Source organism: Lichenostomus cassidix, chromosome 6 (assembly GCF_008360975.1).
Source record: "Lichenostomus cassidix isolate B80296 chromosome 6, HeHo_3.0, whole genome shotgun sequence".
Classification (NCBI taxonomy): domain Eukaryota; kingdom Metazoa; phylum Chordata; class Aves; order Passeriformes; family Meliphagidae; genus Lichenostomus; species Lichenostomus cassidix.
Genome location: NC_139487.1, coordinates 8,366,372 through 8,389,431, shown reverse-complemented (window position 1 = coordinate 8,389,431; position 23,060 = coordinate 8,366,372). Strand labels below are relative to the sequence as shown.

At 41.9% G+C, this 23,060-nt stretch overlaps 1 protein-coding gene across 15 annotated transcripts in view; it reads left to right on the top strand.

The window, feature by feature from the left end:
- Positions 1–21,838, top strand: part of TCF7L2 (transcription factor 7 like 2) — a 171,266-nt gene extending 149,428 nt beyond the window's left edge. For 4 of the 15 annotated variants that reach the window (XM_085064830.1, XM_085064840.1, XM_085064831.1 and 1 more), the window contains 9 exons: positions 82–168; positions 3,857–3,913; positions 5,562–5,687; positions 6,432–6,591; positions 7,326–7,433; positions 12,097–12,145; positions 12,708–12,758; positions 13,947–14,019; positions 19,577–21,838. In XM_085064830.1, the coding sequence (XP_084920956.1) occupies positions 82–168; positions 3,857–3,913; positions 5,562–5,687; positions 6,432–6,591; positions 7,326–7,433; positions 12,097–12,145; positions 12,708–12,758; positions 13,947–14,019; positions 19,577–20,000 (1,135 nt within the window). In that variant the 3' untranslated portion in view covers positions 20,001–21,838. Of the gene's footprint in view, positions 1–81; positions 169–3,856; positions 3,914–5,546; positions 5,688–6,431; positions 6,592–7,325; positions 7,434–12,096; positions 12,150–12,707; positions 12,759–13,946; positions 14,020–14,618; positions 14,692–19,576 lie in introns of all 15 variants that reach the window. The other 11 variants (XM_085064844.1, XM_085064836.1, XM_085064835.1 and 8 more) reach the window with 8 other exon arrangements.
- The last annotated feature ends 1,222 nt before the right edge of the window (positions 21,839–23,060 follow it).

The window sequence follows — 23,060 nt, the reverse complement described above, 5'->3', positions numbered from 1 at the left end:
AGAGAAGTTTTTTGTTGTTCTTTTTTTTTTTAAACCCTTTTTTCCTTTCTCTCATTCTCTCTTTCCCTTCTTTTTTGCCAGGCAAGGTCAGCCAGTGTACCCAATCACGACAGGGGGTTTCCGTCACCCTTACCCAACAGCTCTGACCGTCAATGCTTCCATGTCAAGGTGAGTTCAAATACTGAAGTCCTAAATCAAGAGCAAATGTAACTTCTCCTCCCACTCTCTGGAGGAGAGCATTTCACCTAGGCAGCAGATTTCTGAAAGCACCTCAGTTAAGCAATCATCCTTAGCTTTTTGGCGGGGTGGGGGAGAAGGCTAGGGCTACCTTCCCATGTTGGAGAAGGTGTTGTCCTAATGCTGTCACTGGGCCTCAAGAATTTGTTTTAGAGGGAGAGGTGGAGGATTGAGAAGCCACCTTTAAAAGCCAAACTAAATGAAAGAGCTGGGAGAATGTAATGGTTAAAAAACCAAGGAGGAGAAGTGGTGATACCCTTTGCTTTCTCGGTGGCCATCAGGCAGAGCAGAGCTGCGTGCGCGGGAGGGAAGTCTCAGGAGGGAGGAGGACTGCTCTTCAGCAGAGTTGGGAGGAAGGTTATTGTGCTATGTTTTCCCCTCCCAAAGCTCCAAACACTGATAGTCAACATAAAAGGACCTGCATGACCCTCAAAAGCTTTAGAAGTATACATTTCTCCCCCTCCCTGCCTCCAATTAATTCCATCTAATTTTCCAGGGGCTGCTAGTTTTATTTACAAACTGGTTGGCAGCACTATGTTTAAGTAATCACTAATTGCTCCTAATGATAGTTTTATTTTCTGTTCATCTGATTTTCAGCCTGGTTAATTAAATCGGTGGAAGTTTAGACTTTCCTGATGGGCTGAAACAGCTAATCCATTTTGATGATGGCACATAATTAAATTAGCATGCATTACATAGCAAGGTTCCACGTCTCTTCCCTGCTCTGTCCCTTCCTCTCCATCTCTGCAGTTTAATATGTGAATGTTGGTGTACAGATGATCTAAGGAGGAAAAGACTGGTGAGGGCTGGGGGGAAGCACACCTCACTGAGCAATGGAAACCTGTACCTAGGGCTCATGAATGAATGGGTGGGGAAATAGTGTGATGTGTGCTTTAGATAAGTAAACAAAAAGCTAAAAATTACAATTTTGCCCATGCTGGTCCAGCAAATAGAAAGAAAGCTGTAAAAGTGACTTAAAAAAAAACGTAGTCCCAGCACAGGGGAGAAAAAATACTGGGCTGGGGAGAGAGCTGCAAATTTAAACAATGGTTCCCTCCCCCCATTTAATCTTTTTTAATATCTATAAAAGACTTGCAGGCATGGTGTGAGGCAAAGTAGAGCTTGATTTAGTTTAATTATTATTAGAGAGGCTAGTCATTTGAGGGAGGGGGGAGATGTGGAAGGGGGGGCTATATTCCCAAGATAGACTTTATGAAAGGTATCTAGTTAAAAAGAGTACACAGCAAATTAAATACATTATTGTGGTAATGGGACGACAGAAGTAGAGGTCTATTATACTTATGGCAGTTATAGGAAATGTAGGCTCCTTGCCCTGTTCTAGCACATCCTTTGATATTCATTCCATTCAGCAGCAGGGCCAGGACTTCTCAGAATTAAGTGATGGGTCATTATACTTTAAACACCATGGAGAAGCCTAGATTGGCAATTAAACAGCACTTGCTGACACTCGCTTGTGCCACCCTGTGACCCCCTTTAGATTGAGTTGTTGGAGCTCGGGGCCCTCAGCCTGCTAAATTGGTAGCAGGCACTTCTCCTGACGAGGGCTGGCTCTGAAATCTGCCGGCTTCAAAGGGAGCAAGATCATGTATAAACCATAATGTGGGTGCACCGTGGCTCAAAAAATAAGGCAGGAATAGATGAAATGTTACGAGTGCAAGGGGAAAATGAGAGAATAATGACAAATCTAATGCAACTCAAAGCAGAATTGTTGCACAGAAAAATGCATCCCACTGCTTGTGCATAAAATCAAGGCAGGCAGATGACATCCAGTTAACAGAAACATGTCAACAGTGAAGTAAAGTGAGAGTGAGTAAGAGAGAAGCCCCTGAGACAGCCAGGAACAAAAAATTAGTTGTCCTTAACAAGTTAAGACTCATCATTATATTCTGGCTTGGAGCCATAAAAGGAGACAGTGGTGTATAATGAGCTGCTTAGAATTTTTAGGGTGTTTATTGCAATTCATGGAATACTTGTCTAGAGAAAAAAAATCTGGTGGATGTCTTAGGCGAAGGTGAGGGGTGTGCATATACACAGGGAGCCTTTCTTTTTGTCTCTGACAGAAGCCCGTGCGCGCGCACATGCTCGGGCACACGTGCAGGGCAGGAATAGATTTAAGATGTTTACCCTTTGTTTCAGCCCAGAAACTTCTCCCCTGGTTTCCTGTAGATGGGAACACCCTCTGGGCTAGCCGTGCTCTCACACATGGTTTAATGGATGTTTTCCCGTGTCAGCCTGGGCTCAGCTGTGGGACAGCCCTGTCCAAGTGTCCAGTGTGGTCTGGAGGTGCCTGGCAGTGCCCACGCTGACCTCCAGACATTCAGCTCATGGCTGGCCCTGGGCAACAGCCCAAACCTTGCCTTTGCTGTGCTGGCTCTGCCCCAGCCAGAGCAGACACCAAACCTCACCCCTCCATCCACTGTTTTCCAGAGCCTTCCTTTAAAAGTAGTTCCCATCTTTGCCTGACTTATGGTATAGATCTTTGGAGCCTATAGTGCTTCCCAACCCTGAGTTCCCTAAGCTTAGTAATTACCGTTCATTAGTTAGAGTGTGCTTATGAATAGTTTATAAAAGGTTAATGGGTGACTAATGGTGATTTTTCATAAATGGTTTAGACTATTAAGGCAGTGTCTTCATTTTCAACTGTTTGTTGTTGCTTGTAGCACCGCCACACTCTCGTTGTATGCTTGCAGCATGCCTGTAACATCTCTTGATCCTTCATTACCCCTCTGTAATATGCCTTTAAGGTAAAATGAGACAGGGCTAACTGACTGATGGGCAAACAGTGGACCCACTATGAAAAAACAACTGCTGTGAGAGGAAATCAGGAAATAATTTAGCAGAATTACACCAGACAAACACTGCACAGCAGTTAAGTGGTGGCAGTGGAAAATACCTTCTGTAATTGAAATTTCAGGGGAAATTCACTTTTGCTGAATGTAATTACTGAAGTTGGAGTGTAGCCAGGAAGTTAAAAATTAACACTCTTCCCCTGCTCATATTGCCATGTGAGTGGCTGTCTACATGGAAATGAGCAGGCACTCAGACTTTGGGATAAAACTTCACCCAGCCCACAGAAGTCTACGGAATTGTGAGAGCAACTCTGGGTTCTGGAGCATGTTTTTATAGCCCTAAATATAGGAAGGGGTGTGTAAGTCCTATAGGCAGCCTTGTGAATTGGAGAGATTCAGTATGAAAAAATGAATGGTCACTGGTTATGGACACACCACTTCCTCCTGGAAGACTGCTTTCAGTGAGGTCAGGTTTTTGCCATTGGTTTTATTTTTGCCCAAGCTTGTAAGTTATTTTAAAAATAAAACAACTCATACTGTCAGTTTTTATTTGTGTTGTACTGTGTCTGAAGTTCCCAGGCACTGTGTGAGCAAATTTTAGATGTGTCCAATCCAAATACATAAACATGGAAATAAAGAGAGAACAGAAAAAAATAATACAAAGGTCCAGTTTGTGTCTTGCTGATGTTGAGCAGTTCTGTGGCAGAACTGGGACAAGGATGTCAGTCTCCTTTGCAGCCTCGACATTGTCTTCTGTTCTGACCTACCATGAACCAAAGTATATCCTCAAATGTGTGCTTCTCTCCCAGCTACTTTTGTCAGAGAGTGGGAAGGCATTTGGACAACCCACTTGGAGATTTGTGTCCGTGAGTCTTTAGCAGAAGTAGGAATGACCATTTTGCTGCCCATTCTTCTCTTCCCTTGCCATCTCACCTTCCTGCCTCCTTCCTCTCCATGCCTTTGTTCGTGAAGAACTGCAATTCTCTACAACTTGAACAAGTTCACATTCTCCCTGTCAGTCCTTGCTCTTCCCACCACTGCCTTCAAAGACAAAATACTTCTGTCTAATCACCCTGAGTACTACCAGCTGATAGACAAAGATCCTCAGAGCTTGTAGTGGACAGTGCTCTTGTTCATGAAAGTGCTTCTGTGTCACCTTATGAATGTAGGGAATGTCTAGGCAGTCACAGGGGGTGGGGTTGTTAAGCTCAGTATTGGGATTTATAAGAGGGGAGAAAAAAGATAACCCCACTATGATGCTTATACACAGTGATTGAAATCCATGGTATATCACCCCATTTTAAATCCTGTTGGATAGAAAAAAAATCATTGCCTATTGTTGATAGAAGAAATAATTGTTTGTCCCACTGAGTGTTCCACAATCTTGAGTTATTTTACATGGACCGGATGGTTCAAAATCTGGGGTGAGAATAGTAGGGATTTGCAGTGAGAAAAACCCTTGTCATTTGCCAGATCTCTTTAGTTTTGGCATTTTGAGGAAAGTTACTTCTTAAACATAATTTTAGGCTAGAACCCATTCCCTGGGAACCTGTTGACTTCAGGGGGAGTTTTTTAAGGGAAAGGCAGTCAGTCATACTGTGCTTTCGTTACTGACTGCAAAACCTTTCTGAGACTGTTGGGAAATGATGATATAAGTCAATCCTGCTTTTTTGAGAAGTTTGTTCATTTCTGTTAAAATGTAAAGAAGTCTGAATGATTGTGCCATGTTTGTGCTGTGATCCTGACCAAGCAATTAGATTCATACAGAAGGATTGCACATCCCTCTGAATCCACTTGCAGGATCGGGATCTGTCCATGTATTTGACCATAAACCATAAAGCTGGCAACATTTTTTTCTCTTTAGAAAGGCTAGACTGTTATTTTGCATGAATTTAAGCCTTTCTAGGTTACTTTAATGGATCAGAAATTCCACAGTCTTCCACCTCCTGTTAAAGCAATGTGACTTAGAGATTTATTAGACGCAAATAAATATTTTCTTCTGCTCCATCAACAAAATGTAGCTAATGAGGTGTCTATAAGTATTATCAAAAATGCATCTTGAATGTGTTGGCATTAATATTTTATTTTGCTGTCAATATAGAATAAAAGATGTCATCTTAAATTCACAACATGATTCAAAACTATAAAAATTGATTCCTTGGTTGCCACACATAATTTCTTAGCAAAAAAATGGAGTGGTGGATTTTGTTTCAGGTAGCTGAAATTCCACCTTCCTACAAGTTCATCCAGTTGAATTCGCCTTTTGTTAAAGATGTTAAAAATCATGATGTCTCATGTCAGTAATGATAATGAAGGGGAAGATTGGCTTTAATGACATTAGAAGAGTCATTATGTTTAATTTATTGCTAATTAATGCTGCCAGCTTTCATATGCTTTGTCTAGCTGTCATGTGCTTGTTATATGCCAGTTTTTTTTTTTTTTTAATGTGTGTACACATCCCTCCCCATTCATTCATTTTTATTCTGACGATTTACACAGCTTTCTCTCCTCTAGGTTTCCTCCACACATGGTCCCGCCACACCATAGTTTACACACAACTGGAATTCCTCATCCGGCCATAGTCACACCAACAGTCAAACAGGAATCTTCCCAGAGCGACGTCGGCTCACTCCACAGCTCGTAAGTTGTTGCTTCCCCTCTCTTCTCTTTGGAATACTCAAAGCATCACCTGTGCATGTGTGGTTTGTAAAAAGGCTTGGGTTTGTGATGTTTTTGCTGTGAACTATTTTTAATTTTTTTTCTTTTCCGTTATAATTGATTTGAACATGGTTTAGCTGCCAAAGTGTGTCAAAATGGTGGTAGTAGTCTTTCAGAGTCATTCTGTCATATAGGCAAGTAGTTACTAATTTCACCTGTTTTAACGAGGAAGTGGAATTTCTTGATCAAGATTCAAGTTTCTTGACCAGTTTCTGTATTACTCAGTGCCCAGCTTGAAGCCTTGAGATAACAGATGCATCACAGGAGGCAAAAAACTAGAGCATAAATGGATTCTTCAAAGCTACAGAGAGCTGATATCAAGCTTAGGTTTGACCTGATGAGAGCCCATTGATGGTGGGGTGTAATTATTTCCTCTCCTGTCATGCTCTTGTGAGCCCATTTTTTTGGATGCCCATGTCCTTCCAAGGTTCTTGTAGGGGCTGAGAGGGTACTTGGTGATGTTGCATAAACATGAGATGAGTTTTCTTATAATTCTCTTAAGACTGTTCCCAAACAGCAGCCAGGGTGAAGGCTATAGAGAACCTTCTGGTCCTCTTCCTAGAGATTGCTGAGGATTAATGCTGGAGAGATTGAGGGGATTAATTTCATAAACTCACAAGGGGTTCTCACTGTGAGGTCTCTGTCTGTTGTATCTTTGCCCTTCAGAAAACATCAGGACTCCAAAAAAGAAGAAGAGAAAAAGAAGCCACACATAAAGAAACCTCTTAATGCATTTATGTTGTATATGAAGGAAATGAGAGCAAAAGTTGTAGCAGAATGCACATTGAAAGAGAGCGCAGCCATCAACCAAATCCTCGGTCGAAGGGTAGGTAACAAGGGACAGGCGCAAGTGTCAGGGCCTGAAACTTGGTAGGATTTTTACCTTCTGAATCCCTGTGTTTTTCTGCTATTGTGAAAATGGATGGGGAAATTACTAAGCCAAAGGCCTTGGTTTGGTTTTTAGTTCTCTCAGACACTTCTTGCCGGTGGGTCATTCCTGGGGAAGAGAAGGAGTTAATTAATAGCAGTGTTATTTCAGTGTTACTTCCATGACCAGTGGATGAAAAAATCTTAGATTTATATTTTGGCCTAAGATAGGCAAAAAAGCAAATGGGAAATGAAAACTCTTTGAGTACAGTATCAGTATCAGCACCTGTGAGAGACAGAAGATGGGAGAGAGTACCAGTGGGGGAGACCACTTCCAAAGCTGTAACTGAGTTCTGGCTCAGGACAAGTGGTTCAGTTTCTGGACCATCTCCCCTGCTGTTTGTTTTTGTTTAGATTTCTTAATTCTCTTCTCTCAACAGGAGACAAAGGGGTTGAGTGCATGTAAATGATTAGTTGTGGTTCAGTTGATTTAACTGTTGTTATGATCTGGTGTTATAATTAAAATACGAATGTCAGCATGCCAGATCATCTGGTTTTATCTCTTTTTTATGAAAATCGACTCTAACTGTACTTTATATATATATAAACAATGCACTTTGCTGTTAATGTGCTTAAAGAAACCCCAACCACTGGTGCTTTTTATTTTGTCTTTTTGTCTTTTTTCCACCCCAGTGGCACGCGCTATCCAGAGAAGAACAAGCGAAATACTATGAACTAGCAAGGAAGGAGCGACAGCTTCACATGCAGCTGTACCCAGGCTGGTCTGCACGGGATAACTATGTAGGTTCCTATATTGGTGGAAACTTTTTTAGTAGTAGAGCTTGTAGAAATGTCTGTGTGACCTGCTGAGCTACAACCACACATAGCACCCAAGCACTACGTGGAAAGCCTCAGGATCCCAATCTGGTAACAGCAACAGGCATCTTCCCTTGGCGATACCAAAACTACTGGGGGTAATTTCCTGCCCTCTGCTTGGAAGAGGCTTCCTGGCTGGGACTAGTAAGGGGTTAGAATGGGGGGATGACAGTAGAGCTCTGTGAGAAAAGTCTTGCCTTCACTTTTACCAGCATCTGGAAATGCTGTTTGGCTTGCTGGTCATTTTGAATTTTGTTTTAAATTTTGTTTTAAATTGTCCTCCAGAAGAGACAAATAATTAGTGTCTTGTGCTTATCTGTGTCAGAGTATAGTGGAAAGTGAAAGAATGACTTATCCTAGCTTCAGAGAAGGACTGGCAAAACCAAAAGCATTATATGTTTGGGGTTAAATGAATTGTTCCACACTCTACAGTTGAGTACTTGGTTTATGTTTTCTTTTTCATGCCCATATTACCTTTTTTTGCCTCCTATCCCCCTTAGTTTTTTAAAAGTGTATTGGAATTTGTGGTCAATTCATGTATTGTTTTTAAGATTGATTTCTCCCTCCACTTTTCAGAAAGCCTGTTTTTGAGCTAAAAGTGGTAAAGTTTTCTGTCTGTTAAAAAGCATAAGGCCAGCTTTATAACCCCTAGTACTATATAGCTCCTTCCATGAAGGGTAAGCGGTGCAGATGGTAATAAGTGTTTGCAAGCCTAAGCCCATAAATTCTTGACAGATTTGTGGATTGGTGGGCGCTCTAAACCCTTTTTAATAGGATTAGAGCAGCATCTTGATTTTTTTTTAAGTTAAATAAAAGTCACCTAAAACTTCCAAGGTCTTTAACTCTGTAATAAACCCTGCTCCCTGCCTTCTAGTCAGACTTTCCTGCAGGTTTGGGAACCAACAGCTCTTAAGATTGATGTCAGTTTTGTGTCAAGTTATGTATTATGTTTTTTTTTAAAGTCTATCTCTTCAATCCCCATCATCATCACTGCCTGTTTTACCATAAATATCTTATTTTGCGGTGTATGACAATACTTGGCTCTGTGAATATGCATTTTTACATGTAGGGGTGTGAAGTTCAGAGTCTGCAGCGTAGCCAGGAGCAGCAGCAGCTCTCTTCACTCTTTCAGTGGTGGAGAATACACACGTTCATTTTTTTAGCAATATGTACTTAAGGACATTTTTTCAAATCCTTCTGTTTTCTTGATCATCTTTTCTTTCCCCTGGGCTCAGCTCTCCCTCCTTGGTCATTGCAGGTATAGCTGTGCATGCTTGATTGTCCTTCCAGTTAGGAATATTCTTGATTCTATGCTCCTCAAAGGAGACCTTTTTAAGCCTGACGAGGCACAGCTCCTGCTTAGCACATTTTCCTTTCCTTTCCAGCCCAGTCTGGCCTGAGGCTGTCAGACCATAGGCTCGAGGTAGTTCCTCAGCACTGCGCAGTATCGTCGTCTTGGGTGTTCAAAAGGGAGTGTAGGCTCGACTGAGGTTTCGGGAATGCTCATTCTGCGCAGTGACTGTGCCACCGACAGATGGGCATGTACAAAGCCTCAGTGTTTAGGACCTTTTACTTTTGTCCTCACTGTGTGAACACTGAGAAACCCTTTCTTCTCGAGCTAAAAAGGACAGGATGAGAAAGCCGGTGCTTTCCCAGCGGCTTGATGCTGTACCCCCGAGTGACCTTCAGGGGGAACCTTCCTGCCTGAGGAGAGCGTGGTACCTTTGCATCATCTGCAGGATTTATTTATGTCTCCTCTCCTGGTCCATTCACAGCTCTTCTGAGTGCCCCTCCTCCCTCAGCCGTTTGTAGGGTCTTGAGCCTTTCACACATCTAGCAGGGGAGCGACTTTGGGCTGCTTGAAGTGGTTAAATTGTTAAGCACCTCGCATCAGGCTCAAGTGTGAGGCCAGCTATAGCCCAAGTCTTCAGAGACAGGAGCAGTGCATTCAGGAAATGCAGCTTTCAGCCTCGTGGCTTGTTGGTGTCACAAGGCACATTGGCCCTTCCTGAGATCTAATATAAGATGTTTTGCAGTGCTGAGTGTTGGACTCAGAAGTACGTAAGGGTCTAGTCACCTTACCCGCTGCTTGTCTAGAAAATGAGTACCAAAGAACTCTGCAGTCCTGTCAAAACCCATGTTGGTTTGGCTCTGGAGAGGGAGCTGCCAAAATGGTTAGCAAGTGTTTACATCCATATTTACTTGCAACATAAAAAATTGTATAGTATGATTACAGAAAATTTTACAATCTGCTCAAGTCTTGGGAGGACAATCTGAGGCAAAGACAAAATGGTGTCTTCTGTAGAGCACTTGAAAAACTGCTGCCACAGTTCTTTCCTTAAGTGCATATATTAATTTAGCAACATAGTCAAATATCCTCGTGTAGCACAGAAATTGAACCAGCAAAGCAGATGATTCTTCTCCCTGTTTCCTTTGAAAAGGGTATAAAGAAGTTGATGGGACCTCTGTCCATTCTTTGTTAGGAACAGTTTTAAAAGCTTGTGTTGAAAAAGAACAAGAAATTCCTGGTCCCTGGCTGACATTCCTGTATATCAGCTGTTTTTAACAGATTGCTCCCTAAAGGCATTACAGTACTTTAATACCTGGTTTGAAGAGCTTGTGAAGGGCAGGTGACTCCTGACCTCTGTTCTGGCTGGCCTTCTAGTGAAGAAGTTACAAGGTCTCAAACTGAAATAGCCCTTGAATTCCCAAATGTACTGCAAAAATTAAGCAAATTTGCCACAGATGCTGTCTGTTAATTATGCAAGTGGCCTCCTTGAGATTAAATAAAAATCAGGCTTATGATCTTGAGGCAGTTGTCTGGTTTTACTTACATTGTTGAAAGCTGGAAAAAATTCACTGACTTTCACAGAGTTACTGTCAATCTAGATCAATATAGATGGAGCAGAGTCTGAGCCTCTTGCATCTTTATGTGATATGTGGATTTCAAGATACCATGGTTTTCCCTATTCTGTTCTCAAGGAGCTTTAGGAGCAATGCTTGTCTGCTTGTCATGTTAGACTGATGGCTACTCTAGCAATTGACAACCTCCATATTCCAAAAAATTACCTCAGAGGTGTCAGAGATGGTGTGCCATCAGCATCCAGGCTACAGGATTATGTGTATGCTGTTTAAAGTTCCTTTAAGATGCACAGTGCACACAGCTTTTTCCATCCCCAGAAGGATCTCGTAAACCTGGAAGACCCTGAACAACAGGATGGCACTTTACAACCCTGAGCAAGCAAGGGGGAATGAGTGCAGAAGCCCCATGCCACAAGGCCAGCTTTGTGGAGGAAGAAAAGAACAACAAATCTATATTCTGCATTCATTTTGGGGGAGTTTTTTACTAATACAGACCAGGAAACCTATAATAGTGAGCATCCCAAGTGTGGATGTGCCATGCTGAGGCCCATCTTAACTGTGTATCTGGGATCTATCTACTGAGAAAGATGCCCACTGTTTGCAGAACCTCTTGGCTTTCCCAGATACGTCCAGCCCTTCGAAGGTGCTGTGAGATTCCTTCTTCCAAGATACGTTTGTTGCCCCTTAACCACAAGGGACTGCTGCTCTGAGGTCTTCTCACCAGCTGCTCTTGTGACCACGTCTTCAAAAGCCAGGATCTCTTCCTCTGTTCACAGCTGACATTGCTGGCCCAAAAGTTGTTGCTTTTAGCATCTGGGGAGTTGGGAAAATGAAATCACTCTGTTGCCTGCACTGGACTTGTTGCACTGCTCTGCAAATCCTGTATGTCAGTGTTAGAGGAATTTTCTTGGAAAAATAGATTTTCTCTTTCAAGCTATGCTTATTCCTTTGTATTTTTTCTATTGGAAAGCAATTACTGTTTCCACAGAAGCTGAGCTCCCAGTTGTCCTCTCCTACACTGTTGGAGAGAAACAAAAAGGGCTTTTCTCCCTCCAGTCAAAAGCTGTAACAAATTTCATCATCTTGTGGTACTGTGTTTGGGAAAGGGATAGAGTTTAGCAAAATATTACTGTTTTTCCTTGTGATAGATCAAAATGTGGAAAGGGTCTTTGCTATGTCTGGATTTTTTTTTCCTTGTCCTGGCATTGCTTTCTAGATTGCCAGTGGAGCTATAAAACTGCAGGTTAGGATTTGCTCATTACTGTGTCTTCCTTGTCTGCTTGAATGCTTGGGTTTTGGTGCTGAGAAACTCCAGGGGCTCAGTCAGACCTCACTCTCCTTCCCTTCCCTGCCCCATCAATAAATAAAACTCACATTTATGACCTTGAGGCAGTTGTCTCAATTTTTGAAACTTCTGCATGCAGGAGCTTAGACATGTCAAATGTTTTTGGCTTCATGATGATCTTAGCTCAAAAGTAGTATCTTGCAGGTTGTTCTGCCTCCTCCTCAGCTGCCCATGGCTTTGGTGGATGTTAGCACTGGGAGGGCTGCAGTGAGGCTGTCTGAAAAGTACCAGGGTGGGCAGGCAGAGTCATTTCCAGGGTGCAGCATCTCCTTAGGTCCCCCCAAACTTCCAGCCACAGCCTCATTGCTCAGTGCCCTCTTGCAAGGACACTTGCTTTGGGTTTTTTTTTTAATCCTTCTCATTTGTGTATGTTTTCTGCAGGGAAAGAAGAAGAAGAGGAAAAGGGATAAGCAGCCAGGAGAGACCAATGGTAAGTAAAAATAAGTCTAAACCTCCTGCTTAGTGGAAGTGTGGCAATCCTGGTGTGACCCTTGTTAGGTACGGGGGAGGTGGGCACAGATCTCCTGGCCTCAGGGGAGCCAGTCCCTATGCTAGACAGCTTTTTTTTTTAAAATGCACTCCAATTATCCACGCATTACCGCCCTTCTAAAACTAGTAACCAAGCCATTGCATGTCAGAGCCTCGTGTGGCAGTAGCTGACCTTGCCCGTGGTAGTTGCCGAGCCTGTAACCGCAGAGCCGTAGCTGTAATGCCTGTGCCATCGTTCGTGCAGTGTCTGCTTCCCTGGCACTTCTGTGTGTGAGTGTGTGCGTGGCTGTGTGTGTGTGGCATTAATTTGGGCTGTCCCTGGATGTCCTGATGCATGCCTTACAGTGGTAAATCGCACCCATCTTAAATTAAGGAGGTTTGCCATTCTATATATATATATATAGGAAATTAGAAATACTGCATAGGCAATCTCATAGTCGATTTTGAGGAAGCCCTGACTTAGTTTTTTTGAAGCCTTTGTATAATTTGTTCTTTTTTTTCAGAACACAGCGAATGTTTCCTAAATCCTTGCCTTTCACTTCCTCCGATTACAGGTGCTAACGTCATTTTGAGTCATTTAAAATAGTTTATAAACTGCTTTTTAATTTTTTTTTCCTGCCATTATAGATTTTAACATTAAACACTTATGACATTAAGAAAAAAATACCATCCACACGTTTTGATAGTATTTATTATCTATATATCTTTATATCTATTATGTTTGATAGTATTTTTTAATTTTGTTTTTTGTTTTTGTAACAATTGCTATTAAAACAGTAATACAGTAAAAATAACGCAAGAGTTGTACTAACTGTGCAAATTGAATATGCAGTATTTCTTTAAAGAGACTGATAAAGAATGGAAGCAAGTCAGTAATGAACCTCCTTAATCTAATGGCATTTTTCATGGCTCCCACTAAGTCTTCTCACATTAGCATGCATACGCATTTTTTTATTATTATTTTAGTTTTGGATCTTTTTTTTTTTTTTCCTTTCTGCTCAAGCCTATTCATTGCAATTCACTAGCTGTACTAACTCAGCACCTTGCCATGCTTTACGTTTTATTTTCTGGCTGATACTAACATACTCATTCCGCAATCTGCTTATTCTTATCCATTCTTTTAAATACAAATTAATGAAAACAAGTAAATTGAATGTTATTCCAAAAGCTGCATTATCCCAGGAGATATAATTTCCTTTTTTTTTTCCTTTCTATTTTTTTTTTCTTATTTTGTATCTGAGTTGAAGAAAAAAGCATGTTCAGGATCTAACTTCCATACTCAGCTTCTTTTCTTCCTTTTTCCCCCCACTTCTTCAAAAAGAAAAAAAAAAGAAAAAAGAGAATAAAAAAAACCCAGCCCAAATCAATCTTGCCTGAAACATCCTGCTAGACCAACCACAATGACTCTACCTGCTCTCTTAAAAGGGAAAGAAACAGTCCTTTATAAAGGGATACTGCAGCTTTAATTGCAACAGCTAATCTCAAGAGTTGAATAAAAATGTGATTATCACTTTTTTAAACTTTTAAATCAAAAGTCAATATTTGCAATTAATAACGAGGACATTGATTTTTATTCCCTTTTTTATTTTTTATTTTTTCCTTATTTTTACCTTTCTCTTTTTTTCTCCCCTTTTCTCTCTTCCTTTCTCTCTCCCTCTCTCTCTCTCTCACTCCCTCCTCTCCCCTTTTCTTTTTTTTTTTCCTTTCTCCTTTTTCTGCTCGCTTTTCTTGAACTCATTCAGACCTGAGCGCTCCTAAGAAATGCCGAGCGCGCTTTGGCCTTGATCAACAGAATAACTGGTGCGGCCCCTGCAGGTGTGTATAGTTTTCCCAGACTCGCTATGGCTGATTTGCAGCTGGTTTATTTGGTACTTTCCCCTTTTTTTTCCTGCCTTGTTGCTTTGTAGCTCTGTGTTGTGATCTAGAAGACACAAGGGAGTGGGACACTGCCATCAGTTATCGTCTCTCTGAAAGGGTTTTGCTTTTTTTTTTCCTTTGTTGGTTGGTTGTTTTTTTGGTTTTATTTTTTTGCCTTCCTCTTTGCTGCTGCTAGCCAAAAACCCACTGTAAAACAGCATCAACCTTAAGCCCACCTGATCTGTGGCTCAACCATGCTCCTGCCTTCCAAGCCTCCACCCAAGGAAAATTGCTCCCCAAGCCCCCGATAACGTGGCATTGAGTGCAGTACTGACCCCACACAGGCTCATGGCTGTGTCGGAGATTTTTTTTTTTTTGGTTTTCCTTTGGCTCATTGTGAAAGTCCTGTTTTCCTTCCTGCCCTTGGTACGAGGGGAGATTACCAAATAAAACGGAGGTGATTGAAAGCTGAACGTAGCTGTAGCTAAGATGACGCAGACCAAATGAGCTCTATCCACCATTGTGTTGTATTTTTTGTGTTTACCTTATGCTAACAGATGCAAATACTCCAAAGAAGTGTCGGGCATTGTTCGGGCTTGACCGACAGAGTTTATGGTGCAAACCATGCAGGTATAAAACTACCCATTAGGCCTTTGGGGAAATAAAAGCAATCTGTCCTCTTAGTGCATTTGTGTGATTTTATTTTTTTAATCTTTTTTCCCCACTCCCCACCTTTCTCTCTCCCACAGCATCAATTGCTAATAATCTTTGATCTTTGGAATTTCTTGCTAATTTAATGCCATTTTCTCTCTTTCTTTACCAATAATCTCTCCCTGGTGGTAGAACTGGGAACAAGAAGACTCAAAGTCCTTAAAGCTGGCAATTTTTTGGCTTTTTTTTTTTCCCAGATTGTCAGCAAAATTAATGTTTATCTGGACATTTATATTTTCTCTTTCATTTGGGTCTGTGTCCCCTGCCTGCAAAGGCTTTTTAAAAAGGTTCTGGGATCTGCAGCACTAGTGTTTTTCTCATGATTAGAGATGTAAAAGCCAGTGTTTACAGCTTATATTGTATTCATTCTTTTGGTATTATCTGAAAAATTAAACAGCTACCTGTTGGCTTCTATGCCTCAGTAAGGTTTACGTAGATACAATTTTTTAAAATATCTGAAGTATTTTTTTCTAATTCCAAAAGTATATTTTTTGTTAAATTTTATCCCAACAAGTGAGCTGTAAATGTCTGAGCGCTACACAAAACTAATTGCAACTTTAGTAGCACAGTTTCCAGCATTAAAAGGAGATGAAAGACATCACAGAGCCCAAATTCTGGCAGCCCATGTTCTACTGGAGTTTAATTCCATGTGTAACTCAGTACGTACTTCTTTCTTGGTGGAGGGATACTGAGTAGTTCTTTTCTCATTCCTTTTTTCTTATATGATCGCATTTGGTTAAATTTGTTGTTTCTTTATTCTGATACAAGCAGTCTTTGAATTTGGAATATTATGATGGTAGGTATTTCAACCCAAACCACACTCTGTGTGTAGTGATTCCTCTCCCACATTTTCCCCTCTTACTCATGCCAGTCCCATGTGCTCCATCTCATTTAGAATGTAGCTCAGACGTCCATCGTATTTTGTGTATGCACGCAGTCTTGTCTGTGCTTAGTGTCGAGGAAAGCAGGGATCGAGGGTGGTGGTGTGTGTCACTGTGCCAGAGAAGGCACCAGAAATGCCTTCTGCAGGTTGTGTGCTGTCCCATTTGAGGCATGGCAGTACGGGATTTTGGGGTTTTAGGTACCAGGACATGTGTTAAACAGGCTGGCAAAGCAGCAGGTTCTTAGTGCTTACAGGGAGAAGGGTTCAGTCCACAGAAGAGCTGAGTAGCTGCTTCACTGTGTCAGGAGGCTCAAGCCTCGTGCTAGCCAAGGGCTCCAGTGCTGTGTTTGGTTAGGCTCTATTCTGTGGTTAGTTTGCTGCACACTATCAGCAGATATTTGTATAGTCTAGAGATAGAGTATGTGAAGCATGTCAGGCTCTGCATGCCAAGTACCAGAACTGGGGGCACATCATGTTTGTGTTGCTTTATCTTTTCCTGGCTGCTTAAGTAAGCAACATACTTTTACAACTACATTTTATCAGCAAGGAAACTTTTTATTTGGTCTGTACAGTGCTTGGGTTACATGTGAAGCATAAACCTTCCCTTAGCTTATGCCAGATTTTGGTCAGAAGTCTTTTCAGCACATCAGGGACAACTTCAGTGGTGTAGCTGATAGTTTTAGCCTTACTGATTCAGGGTCAGCTGCTTTTTTTTTGGTTGGTTTTGGTTTTCTTTTTTGTTTTGTTTTTTAATGCATGGAGGCATTTTGTCACGAGATATTAGAACATTTCTTTCCTAGTTCTGGTCCTAACCATTATAACATTTCATTTACTAGCACAGTAGCATTTTGTAGCACACCTTAGGTAGGTGCTAAAGATGTGCAGTTTGCTACTATGGTGAAAACTGCGACATCTTTGCCCACAGCAGCTGAATAAACCCTTGCCACCCTCTGTGGCTTTCACTCATGGCAATTGCAGCATTCGAGGTTTCCTGGTGCTGCCCCAGGGCTAACTTCAAGGGCAGCACAAGTGAGGTCAGGTCTGTTGGTGTTGGCCAGACTGATATAGCAAGTTGTCGCTTTCAGAGCGATGCACAAGTGAATAATCCTCACTAGTGCTTCTGAGGGGGATATGTAAGAAAGCAAAACTGAAGCACAGGTAGTTCCTTAGATTTTCACTTATTCCCCTTCACCAGAATTGCCTGGTGGTGTTCCCATCTGGTAAAATGAGGCTTGCATGGTTTGGGGTTTTGCCCTCTGTGCCTTTTGTCCCACCTAACCTGGACAGGTACATAGCCACAGGTAACACGCGGTGGAGTTGACACAGACTGCAGAAATGTCTCCCTGATTGAGCCATCATGATTTAAATAAATGGCTTTTCAGACTAAAAGTGGCCACACTATCAAGGAGTTTAGCAGGGAAAGCAATACTGTCCCATAAATCTAGTCAAAGGAAGATTACTTCAGGTAGCAGAGCAATGAATTTGGTTTTAAAAATATTAACTCTGCAGTGTCAGAAAGTCAGGTAGACCTGGTTTAAGGCTGCTTTGCCATGGGAGCTCTTTCTTTCAGGCCACAGAATTTAAATAAAATAAAAAGAAATTTGAATTGCTGGCATACTAAATTCAAACTGCCTCGAGTTAAATAATTCACTGCCCTGTTCAGAGCAGTCCAGTTGAATGACTTCTGGCCCCCCATCCATGAGGCAGGCAAGGCTTGGGTCTCTGCTTGCAAATAATTTTAATTTGGGGGTGGAGGGGGAGTCCTGCAGTCTCCAAGTTGTAAGAACCCATCTTTCCACTTTAGTAATATTGGTGATCTTTGTGAAGCTTAACTGTCCTGCTTTGCCACTGGAGTTGTACAGAAGGTCCAAACAGGGACTGTGGCCCTGGTAGTGCTGCACAGCTGAAGTAGGAAGTGGTGAGAGATGAGAGGGGAGAAAGAGGAGGAGAAATGTCCTTAGCCAAGAGCCAGAGACTTCCCATGTTGTTTGTTGATGGTAGAAGAATTAACAAGGTCTGTTTTGAGCCCACCAAATTAATTTTTTTCCTGTCTTTTAACGTTGCTCTAATAAAGCATGGTTTACAGCCTTCACTTGCTGTCCTCTATCTTCCTTTCTTTCTGTTTAACATTTAAGTTGCATGGTTGTCTTTAGTTTTTAGCATGTATTGATCTGCAGGCTAACGTGGTTACAACTCTAATAGCCCTAACCCCTTACCTTGCCATGTGGAACATGGAGCAGAATCTGAGAGCAGACCTGAGTCTCTGCAGGAAGGGATGTCACAGCACTGGTCCCTCACTGAAGCTGGTGAAAGATGGGATGCTGGGGTTGTCCTTCCCTTCCTGGCTATGGGAGATGATACCTTAACCCCAGGATTGAGCTGGTTTGATCTCCTTTGCAGATGAGAAGCATCTATCCCCATTGCCTCGAGGGCAGAGCTTAACCCAGTCAAACTCAGTTGCCATACATAGGGGAGAACACTGGTGACCAGCAGGGGAACTGGAACACCTCCTGGAGTGGGGAATGTCCCCCAGTGACATTCAGCTGCTGTGCCACACTCTGATGGAGTTGCTGAGGGTGGTGTATCCACTGGAGAAGGGAGAGCAACCTGCTCCTTCACATTGGTGGCTTTGTGCAGCAGCTGAGCATCCAAAGCTTTTGTGGCAGAGCTGCTCTAGACAGACTTTGTCCTATGCCTTGGGCTGTGTGACAGTGCTTCAGCACTTCCCATGGGAAGTGTGCTTGTGAATAGGAAGGCTGCAGAGCCAGCATGCTTAGGGTCAAGGTGGCCAGTGAACATCATTCTGCCAGATGCTGTGGTTGTTTGCCTCATTATTTCTGTCCTACTGCTAGAATTGTCTTGCACTTGGCAAGAGAGATGGTGTGAAACTGTCATCTGTTTTCATTGCTCCTTTACATTATCCAGTGGACAGAGGGAGGAGAAAAGATCTCTGTCGGGTCACTTATTTATTTGAAGATGAGCGGCTCTTGCGAGACTCTCATATTCCCTGGTGTGAAATAAGATCCATGTTGCTCCTCACCTTTGTACCTGTCGTCGTGCTCTTCACCTACTGAAATTGGATCCCACTCTGGAGTTACATGGATGGCCTCTCAAAGAAAAATTCCCCAAAATGCAGACAAGCAGCTTCCCAAATCTACCACTCTCCCCTAAAACAAAAAGTAAAACTGAGTCGATTTAAAGCCACAACCTGCAGGCCATACAACCAGTTATTCTTGTTATTTTGGATCATACTCTGTTTTTCCTGTTCTTTTCTTGTTTTTTACTTCTGTTTGCTTTGTTTGTTTGTTTTGTTTTTATTTCCCCTCTCTCGTTCTCTCTGTTATATATCCCTCCTGTCTGACTGACATTTCTGGATTTGGTGTGGTTCTTAACAGAGGAGAAAGCAATGAGCAGTAGTTTGCAGCCGTTCTTGCCTCCCAAGGGCAGGGCATCGTAAGAGACCACAGGTGCTGCAGGTGTAGCAGCAGCCCCCTTGAGCTGGACAGTGTTATGGGATACCTTGAGATACCATCAGCTATCCAGGGTTTTTATTTTAGGAGGATTAAATTTCTTCTGTATTTTTTTTCCCATGGAGGAAAGTTTGTAGATTAGCACAGTGGGCTCCAAAACCGATTTATCTGGTTTTCTGATTATCAAAATAAGGAAAGGAGGTGGCCTGAAGAGGAGGGGGATGAAGAAATAATTAATTGGTGAATCCTTTCCAAATCTGCTAGCTGAGGGGAGGTTCCCGAGCAGGCTCGGTGCCGAGGACACCCTGCCAGACCCCCAGGATGGCACGTGGGGTCAGAGTGCCACCTGGGCAGAGCCCAGAGTAGCTGCCTGACGGCTCTTTGCCGTAGATGACTGTCTCCATCAGCATCTCTGCCCTTTATTCACAGACAACTCTCTCCCTGTTTCTAGGAGAAAAAAAAAGTGCGTTCGCTACATACAAGGTGAAGGCAGCTGCGTCAGCCCACCCTCTTCAGATGGAAGCTTACTAGACTCTCCTCCGTCCTCCCCCGCCATGCTCGCCTCCCCCTCCAGAGACTCGAAACCACAGACTGAACAAACGCAACCCCTCTCGCTCTCATTGAAGCCCGACCCGCTGGCGCACCTGGTGATGATGCCGCCGCCATCCTCGCTCGTGCTCGCTGAGAGCGCCGCGAGCAAGCCCGGCGCCCTGCCCGCCGCCAGCTGCCCCAACGGGGCCCTGGACCACCCGCCGGCCGCCCTCCCGCCGGCCGCATCCCTCGCACAGCCCTCGACGTCCTCCTTGCATTCCCACAGCTCGCTGGCGGGGACACAGCCCCAGCCGCTCTCCCTTGTAACGAAGTCCTTAGAATAGCTTTAGCCTCGTTAGCCCTTTCGGTTTCCTTTCGGGGGGATTGAATTCTGTTGGTATTTGGGGTTTTGTTTTTTTTTTTTCTTTTTCTTTATTTTTTTTCTTCTCCTCGTTGTCGTCCGCTGTTCGTCGTCGTTTCTCGGTTTCATTTTTAATTTGTGCCATGTGGCTACATTAGTTGATGTTTTATCGAGTTCATTGGTCAATATTTGACCCATTCTTATTTCAATTTCTCCTTTTTAAATATGTAGATGAGAAAAGCCTCATGATTCTGCCAAAATTTTTATCAACAGCTGTTTAAAGTCTTTGTAGCGTTTAAAAAATATATATATATACATAATTGTTATGTAGTTCCAATAGCTTAGTTTTAAAGACTGATTTTAAAAATTAAAAAAAAAAAAAGAAGCAATTTTGAAGCAGCCCTTGCCGGAGGCATTGGTTCTTTATTATTTGTATTAAATACGAGCTTGCGAACCAATCATTTTACATCTGGTTTTTAAACCTTTAAGGGCACAACGAATGCGGTGCCGCTACTACTTCTTTTTTTTTTCTTCCTTGTGTGAAACAACCTTTATTGTGATGTTACTTGTTATTGTTTAAATGTACAGAAACAAAGGGTTAAAAAAATGTGTTAATATACCTTGTTCCATGGTGTTGTTCTTTTTGGGGGAGGGGACGCTACTCAACAATTAAAAGTATCACAACGCTATTGGACCAGTAGTATTTATTGCTTTAGAAATTGCTTGTTGTATCTGTATGTTGTCCCTTTTTAAATGTTTTTTTTCTTCTTTTTTTTTTCCTTGAAACATTGTATAAAGGGTTTTTTTTTTCCTTTAGTGTAAGCATCTTATATATAACAACTCATTTGTACAAGGTTTTTAAGTTTATATATAAATGTGTATATATATATTTTTTCCGGGATTTTGTTTTTGATTTCTTTTTGTGATTTTTTTTTTTTTTTTTTTGCTATATGAGATACGGTTGCCACCAAATGGACATTCGCAGATGCATTTTTTCAAGGATCAATAGTGTAAAGAATAAAATTGCTTTAAAAGCCATTACACACGAAAAGACTTGAAAATTTAGCAAGGGAATTTTTAGCAATGCTGTTTGAAAAATAGCAAGGTCCAAGTGTCTCCCGTTCAGAACTGCAGCTGAATCCCCTGCGACATTAGGACTGTAGGCTGTGTGCAAAATTTTTATGTGCCAAAATTCTCAGTGACTTTTAACTTTCTCCCGACAACTTTATTATTTTTTTTAATGCTGTAATTTTTTTGTTCATCATGTTTTGCTGTGATGTTACATAGGTAGATATGTATGTAGTTTTAATGTCACCTATAACAGACGTGTTTGGTAGCAGATTGTCCGGAAAGCATTTAAAATGAAGAGGTATAAACCCTTAAGGGCCAAATTCTGTATATTAGATTATTCATAAAAGGAAAATCAGACTGCCACTTTTATGTACACTTACTACATACAGGTAGGTAGCAAACTTAAAACAAAAAAAAAAACCTAGGCATGTTGATGTTGCAAAAAACGCTGTATAAAGCTGAAAAATTGTTCATCTGTTCATTCAGTGCCATTGTAGTTGACATGAAGCGATTGTAAAACTGTCTCAGATTTTTCTCTGGTTTATTAAGATGCTAACTATAACATTTTTTGTGAATACTTTGAATGTTTCCTAACAGTTGTGATGTTACTGTTCCGTTTTATGCTCTTATTCCGATTTTCATTTTTAATGGTTTGGAAGCCATTTTTTGTAATGAATAAATGTTCATGCTGTACAGTATCTGTAGCATGCAGTTCTGGATTAATAAAAGCAACTTAGTATGTGCAGAGAATGACTTGTCAACTCATTTATGCGTTGACTGCATTTTATCTGGCTGGAAAGATTTACAGGCCGACTGGAAAACTTGCTTGAAAAAAAAAAGTGTGAAAATTGTGGCAAATTGCAGCCAGCTCTAGTTGTGAGAAATTCTGTTTCCTTTGGGTTCCCATGGAATTCATTTGCACTGGCCTTCTCCCTGCTCAGCACATTTTCGTGTGAGTAGCAGTGGTTAAAAATCCTTTTTATGCAAAGCAAATGGCACATGATTTGGCAAAAGACAGCATGTGAGCTGGGGGAACGTCCTTCCATGTGATGTGAGCCTGACTGGGGGACAGGAGACCAGGGCTGGTGATGCCTTTAATTTTAATGTATTTCTGTTCACCCTGGTGATCCCGCAGCACAGGGCTGGTGCACCATAAAGGTCACACAGGAGAGCCCAGGTAGCCCTAATTAGTAAAGTCCTTCTGTTGGCCTTAGGCTTTGTCTCCTGGACAGATTTGAGTCCAGTTTTGCATATATTTGAGGGCTTTTTAAAGCAGTGAGCCCTTGCAGCAGAGGCTGCAGGATGGGAGAGAATTTACATGCAAGGATTCTTACTATGTTATTGATTTGTTTGGGGTTTTTTTTTTAATAAGTGGAGATTCAAGCTTCATAATTTGCAGGAATCTGTCACAAGTGGATGTCACCATAGGCCCAGTCAGTTTGGAAAATGTCATCCATAGTAATTCCTGCAATGGCACTTGGGGACAATGGAGTGTAAAGGTCTTGGAGCAGGTTTGTTCCCTGCTGTCATGCAGGTGCATTGCTCAGGTAGAGTGCATTGGCGAAAACTTGTCTTTGGTTGGTGTTGGCAGGCATTGCAGGAAGGGTGAGTGTTCTGCAGAGCCCTGGTAAGCCCAGCACTGGGATGGTGCTGTCCTTTCCTGTGGGGTCCAATGAAACCTGCAAAAGTACTTGTTGGCTGCAGAAGGAATTTCTTTTCTGAGGGAAAGAATGCCTGGGTGAAGTATTAAATAATGTTTAAGCAATATATAGTACTTTAAATTGCTAGTATATAATTATTCGTTTATAAGCCAGAAGCATTTTTGTTTGTTTGTTTAAATGTTTTAATAAAGGGCAATATACATGAGTATTGCTTCATATGTTCTATTAGAAGAATTAAGTCATGGTGAATTTTTCACCATCTCCATTTACCTCTCTTGATCCAAGGCCTGATGGTGTTTTTGCTGTGGTCT